This window comes from Bufo bufo, chromosome 6 (assembly GCF_905171765.1).
Source record: "Bufo bufo chromosome 6, aBufBuf1.1, whole genome shotgun sequence".
Classification (NCBI taxonomy): Eukaryota; Metazoa; Chordata; class Amphibia; order Anura; family Bufonidae; genus Bufo; species Bufo bufo.
In genome coordinates, this window is record NC_053394.1 from 424,397,549 (window position 1) to 424,403,548 (window position 6,000).

The following is a 6,000-nucleotide window of genomic DNA, read 5'->3' on the forward strand; positions in this document are numbered from 1 at the left end:
TTACTGGGACTCTCGGACTCGGCAAGCTGGGCGTATGCCTCCTTGGCCGAGAACATCCGGCAGGCCATAGGGGAGTGTGTGTCTGCATGTGTGTAAATCTTTATTTGGTGTGTGTGGGCACGGGTGTTCGCGAACTCACCCTAAACCTAACAGACAAAAAAAAAAGACTAACTAACTGTCCGAAGTTGATCAGCGGTGGGGTGTGCGATGCGCTAACAGTGGCCGGACGCTAAGAGTGCCGGCCACTGTCAGCGTACGCACAAAAAAAAAAAAAAAACTGCCTACACCCCAAAAAAGGAGGAGGAGGGGGGGGGGGCGGGCAAGCTGCAGCACCCCTGGGGGGTCTAGGGCCACACAGCTGTGCTTTGGACCCCAGACACCCAATTTAGGGTGATGCAACCAAAACAGTTTTTTTTTTTTTCCTTCAACTAACTTTTCCTAAATATCCCTGCCTAATCTAACTTGTTCCTAGCCCTTCCCTAAATACCTGGGGGTGCTGGGGCACAGATGGGGTGCTGGATCCTGGGCTATGAACAGATGGGGGGTGCTGGCTCTGAGACACGATGCACCTCTCAGGATCACTCTCATTGGTCAGCTGGGTGGGCGGTTCATTCAAATTATCGCAGCGCTCCTCTCCTCGTTTTCAGTCTGGAGCCCGAGGAGAGAGGAGCGCTGCGATAATTTGAATGAACTGCCCGCCTAGCCGACCAATGAGGGCGATCCTGAGAGGTGATATGATGTCACCATCACCTCTCAGGATCTAAGGATGGTGATTGGTGGTCTATTATCACACTACCGATCACCATCCTGTTCCGGGTTATCTGGTCCCCAGAGACCCGAATGACCCGTAAATGCATCAAACCGCAGGTCTGAATTGACCTGCGGTTTGCAGCGATTGCCTACACGGGGGAGAGAGGGGGTCACAGGACCCCCCCTCCCTCGCATTTAGCCAAGGTGCCTGCTCAATGATTTGAGCAGGCATCTGGTTCCGATCAGCGCCCGCCGAGCGGCGGTGATCGGAAATATATAGGACGTACCGGTACGCCCTGTGTCCTTAATGATCGGGAAATCGGGGCGTACCAGTACGCCCTATGTCTGGAACAGGTTAAAGAGGACCTTTCATGTTGTTTTTTTTATTAATTGAGATAAATACCTTTTTACTTGCGGGGTACCCACCGCTGATGCTGCCTCCTTGCCTGTTTTTTTATTTTTTTTTATAGCTCTCCTATGCCCTGCTGTGCCCCCCTGTAGTTTTACCGTTCAGTATGTTAATACTGAGCATTGGTACAGGGAGGAGGAGGAGGAGACGCCAGGGTTTCTCAATGGGCGTCTCCTTCTCCATGGCTGTGCCGCAATGCAATCACACCGGAGAGAGCGTCACAGCCAGGGGGAAAAAACCCTCACCTTGGTTGTGACGCTCTCCGCTGTGATTGGATCGCGGCAAGTAAAGGTATTTATCTCAATTAATAAAAAAAAAAAAACATGAAAGGTCCTCTTTAAATACAGTTTGGCAGAAAATACATTAAAACAATTTAGTCTTTGCAGAAAAAGTCTTAAAAAAAAAAAGTCCAAAATGTCTTGCGTGGTTTGGTAGTATAAAACTCCCCCTGCAGGGGTGCACCTAGCCTTTCTGCTGCCTGAGACAAAAACTGAAACAACGCCCTCCCCTTCCCAATGCCAATTTCTTAACCTAACCCCTTCCCTTCAGCCCATGGCCCTTCAGCTGCCCCTCTTCTGACCCTACCTGGTGCTGCCTGAGGCGATCGCCTCACTTGGCCTCATTGGTGGTGCGCTCCCCTGAGAGTATGCATTCATGGTGACAGAGCTGTATACCGTCTGTTGTAAAATAGTTTGAGGCCCAAGAAAATAACAACATTTGCAGCCATTCCCTTGTCACAAGGTTCTGCTGATTCACGCATAACCTATTAGATGTTGTAGATTATGTTCTTTATGTACAGTGATGAGTTTGCGTACATTTTCTGTATGGATGAGGGTGGCCTTGGAATAGTCTCCTCAGACACTCTGCTATAAGAGTAAATGGCACTGCCCAATAATACAGAAGACAGCTAATTGCTGCAAAACTCACATGTACAAACGATGTAGCGGTGGTAAGCAAGAGATCCTCGCCAACGTCCTTTAGCCACATTCTGCAACCTGTGCCTCTTCAATTGTTGTGAGACGGCTTAGATACTAGGAGCAATGTTGCAGTCGCTAGGCCACAGGTTGGTGACCACAAATCGGTACCCTGGTATATGGTAAGAAGCTTGCCTGCGTTTTTTTTCTGTCTGATCTTGTATATTCCTCTTACTTAAAGTAATGCTTTATTTCTTCTTAAAATATAAAAATATGTTGGAGTAGACACAGGCTTACACATTTCAGTTAAAACAATTCACTTATGGCATGTTTGGTCTACTTCCAGAGTCGTGTACATGAAGATAGACTGAAGGCCTCGAGAGGGTATGATCTGACTTCCTCCTTTTGCCATACGATGTCTTCTGTTGACCTGAAAGATGAGCTGACCTGCCCTATCTGCCTTCAACTCTACACCGATCCCGTAACTCTGCAGTGCGGACACAACTTCTGCCAGAAGTGTATGGAGGCCACGCTAGATACACAGGAGCCATCTGTATCCAATAGCTGCCCTCAATGCAGAGCAAAGTTTCATATACGTCCTGTGCTGAAGAGGAACACCACGCTGTGTAACATAGCGGAGCATTTTCTTTCTCAGGAGGAACTGGAAGAGTGTAAGATATATTGTACATCCTGTGATACTCCTGTGGTTGCTTTGAAAACATGCCTGTTGTGCAAAGTTTCCCTATGTGAACTTCACCTGGAAGGACACAGCAAGTCCCCAGAACATGCCTTAATTAAACCAACAAATTCCCTCAAGATTGGTAGATGCTCTGTGCACAAGAAGGACATTGTGTATTACTGCGCTGAGGATGCTGAGTGTTTGTGTGTTTCTTGTTGCCTGGGCGAGAAGCACAGAGGACACAAAGTTGGATTATTGAATGAAGCCTTTAAACAGGAAAAAGAAAAACTAAGGATTATTCGAGAACATATCATCAAAGAAAGAGGAGAGCTTGAAACGAGAGTCCAATATCTCCAGGACCACGTAAATTGCCTCCCAAGAAAAGTAGCCGGTGTTACGGAGAGGGTCTCTACCCATTTTAGAAACCTCACCATGAAGCAAGATACATTAAAGAATCAGGTTATGAAAGAGATCACTAAGCAAAAAGGTCAGGTGTCAGTGTCTGTCTCTAAACTGATCCAGCAGCTGAAATCGAAGAAGGACTCTCTTTCCAGTAAAATATCTACTATAGATGAGCGATGTCAAATGATGGGTCCGTTACTCTTCTTACAGGCAGACAGAGAGGTCTTTGCTGAGGCGATGTCCGATAACAACAATAACCTAAAAATGACCGAACCTGATGATCTGGCTGAAGATGTGATCAGCCAGGCCCTGAGCTCTGGTATAGTAAAAATCATGTCAAGCCTACAGAAGGGCTACTATGTGCAGGAGGCTTCTGGCATATTGCTGGATGTCAACACCGCTTCTAATGATGTATTTATCTCGGATGACCTAAAAACTGCTTCCTGGTCGGAAGTCAATCTGGGTCGTCCCTTAACCCGAGAGAGATTTGTGATTCGTAGAGTTTTAAGCGTGAAGGGTTTTTCTGATGGAAGACTTTACTGGGATGTAGAAGTTAGTAAGGAGGGAGGATGGAGAGTGGGAATGACCTATGCAAGTATAGGAAGAAAAGGAAAATATTCCCTCATTGGAAATAATAAGTCGTCGTGGGGTCTGCGTGGAATTAATAAGCTATATTCAGTAAGGCATGACCGGAAAGAAATCCCATTAGTATACCGACCTACCTGCTATAAAGTGAGGATCTATCTGGATTATATGGCTGGACAGCTGTCTTTCTATGAGCTGGACGACTCGATGAGACACTTATATACTTACAATGCCACCTTCACCGAGGCTCTGTACCCAGTGATCGTTGTGTGGTCTAATGCTTGGGTGAGGGTCTTAAGTTAGGCTTGTTTCAATATACTATATATCAGGCTGCCTCAAATTACAGCCAGTGAGAAAGCAGGGAGGATGCTAATGCAGAGATACTGACGTTAAAGGCAATGAGATGTGGATGCTGCAGCCGACATCTGCTGAATAAATGTTAATTCATCTTAATCTGTTGACTTGAGATGCATAAAAAAAAAAAAAAAAAATTTTGACTTTGTAAATAAATTCTTTGTTTTGCACTGATCTCGAGTTGCAGCCTGTTTTATAGCCTAGACCTACATTCCCAACTCTGGTACTCCGTAATTCTAATCTTTCAAACCTTCCTCTGAAAGCAGAGTTCCTACATTAGCGGGACATTTTTTTTCTAGAGCAGATGCCTATTGCTGCTGTAAAATGATATTTGTCTGAATATGTAGAAAGAGATACTTTCTATATGTTCAGAAGAGGCAGAGAATGTTAGATTTCAGCTATGCAGCCTGAAGCACAATTAGGATATATAATGATACGATAGGAATTCTGAGTGCTTTATAGAGTTTAGGAAGTTTTCCCAGTTGGGCTCTAGTTATTCAGTATGAGATCATGTCTTAAAGGGACTATTTTTAGGATTGTAATAAGTTTTTAAAGGGTTTGTCCGGGTTCAGAGCTGAACCTGAACATATCCTCTTCACCCAGACAGCCCCTCTGAGATTTCATGCTCCGATGCTCTCCCTTGCCCTGCGCTGTATCGTGCAGGACAAGGGCCTTTTTTTGTTTTGTTTACAAACTTACACTGCTTGGAGGAGGCTCCCGCCTAGCAGTGATCCCAGTGACGTCACTAGCACTAATGTGCAGGCTTTAGCTCTGCCCTTGCCTGTTTAACAGCCTAGGACAGTGCTAAAGCCTGCCCATTAGTGTCGGTGACATCACGGGTAACACTGCTAGGCGGAAGCCTCCGCCTATCCGAGACCCAGTACGTTATAGACTCTGGTAAAAAAAAAAAATAATAATAATAAAAAAGCCCTTGCCCTGCTCGATTTAGGGCAAGGGAGAGCATCGGAGCTTGAAATGATCCAGGGACCCATACCTATCTCTAGAACGAAGCCACCAAAGTGAACTAGTGTGCATTGTACATCTGTGGCCACCCTCTGTTCATCTCTACTGGAGTTCCGAAAATAGCTGGCTATTTCCAGAACTCTTATAGAAGTGAACGGAGCATCGATGGTGCGCTCTCCATTAATTTCTATGAGACCACCAAAAAAAGCTGAGCGTGCTCACTTGGCTTTTTTTGGAACTCCCATCAAAGTGAATGGAGAGCACGCATCACATGTGCAGAGCGCGGTTTACTTTGGGGGCCACATTCTAGATATAGGTGTGAGTCCCACCTCTGGAGCCCGCACCTATCTGACATTGGTTGGCATATTCTGCGTTTACAAGTTGCAGTGGACACTTGATTGTATACAGCATGGGACCTCTGTCTTCCGCCGCCTTGTGCCATGTAGCACAACAGAAACTGCAACAGATCAGTATCTGATCTTTTTATTTTAAAAAAATGAGAAAAAATTTTTTAGGCTCTAGAGAGATTTCTAATATGTCAGACAACTTTTTAAAGATTAATTGTAAAATTGTCGGGTGGATGCACAGTGTAAAAATATACAATGCTTTACATTGGTATTGTTTGAAAGTTTGGAATGCCCTATCTCCAGTTTGAAACCAGAGATGAGCAACTAAAGTAGCACCGTCTCCCCCCCCCCCGCTTCAGTCCGGGTGGGGGGTCAGTTGCAGAGCTGACAGCTTCAGGACGAAAGGAAAAATAGTAAAAATATATAGAAATGTGGCATTATCATCATTGTACGGACCCACATAATAAAGTAATTTTTACCACACAGTGCACACTTAAATTCCACTAAATGTTAAAATAGTTTTTTTTTTTTTTTTTTTTCCCCTGAAAAATAAAATTTTATTTACTACTACTATCTATATATATATATCCTTAATCC

At 44.9% G+C, this 6,000-nt stretch overlaps 1 protein-coding gene across 2 annotated transcripts in view; it reads left to right on the top strand.

Moving 5' to 3' along the window:
* Positions 1 to 4,188, top strand: part of LOC121005010 (nuclear factor 7, brain-like) — a 46,264-nt gene extending 42,076 nt beyond the window's left edge. For both annotated transcript variants that reach the window (XM_040437500.1, XM_040437499.1), the window contains exon 2: positions 2,420 to 4,188. In XM_040437500.1, the coding sequence (XP_040293434.1) occupies positions 2,489 to 4,042 (1,554 nt within the window). In that variant the 5' untranslated portion in view covers positions 2,420 to 2,488 and the 3' untranslated portion in view covers positions 4,043 to 4,188. The remainder of the gene's footprint in view (positions 1 to 2,419) is intronic.
* The last annotated feature ends 1,812 nt before the right edge of the window (positions 4,189 to 6,000 follow it).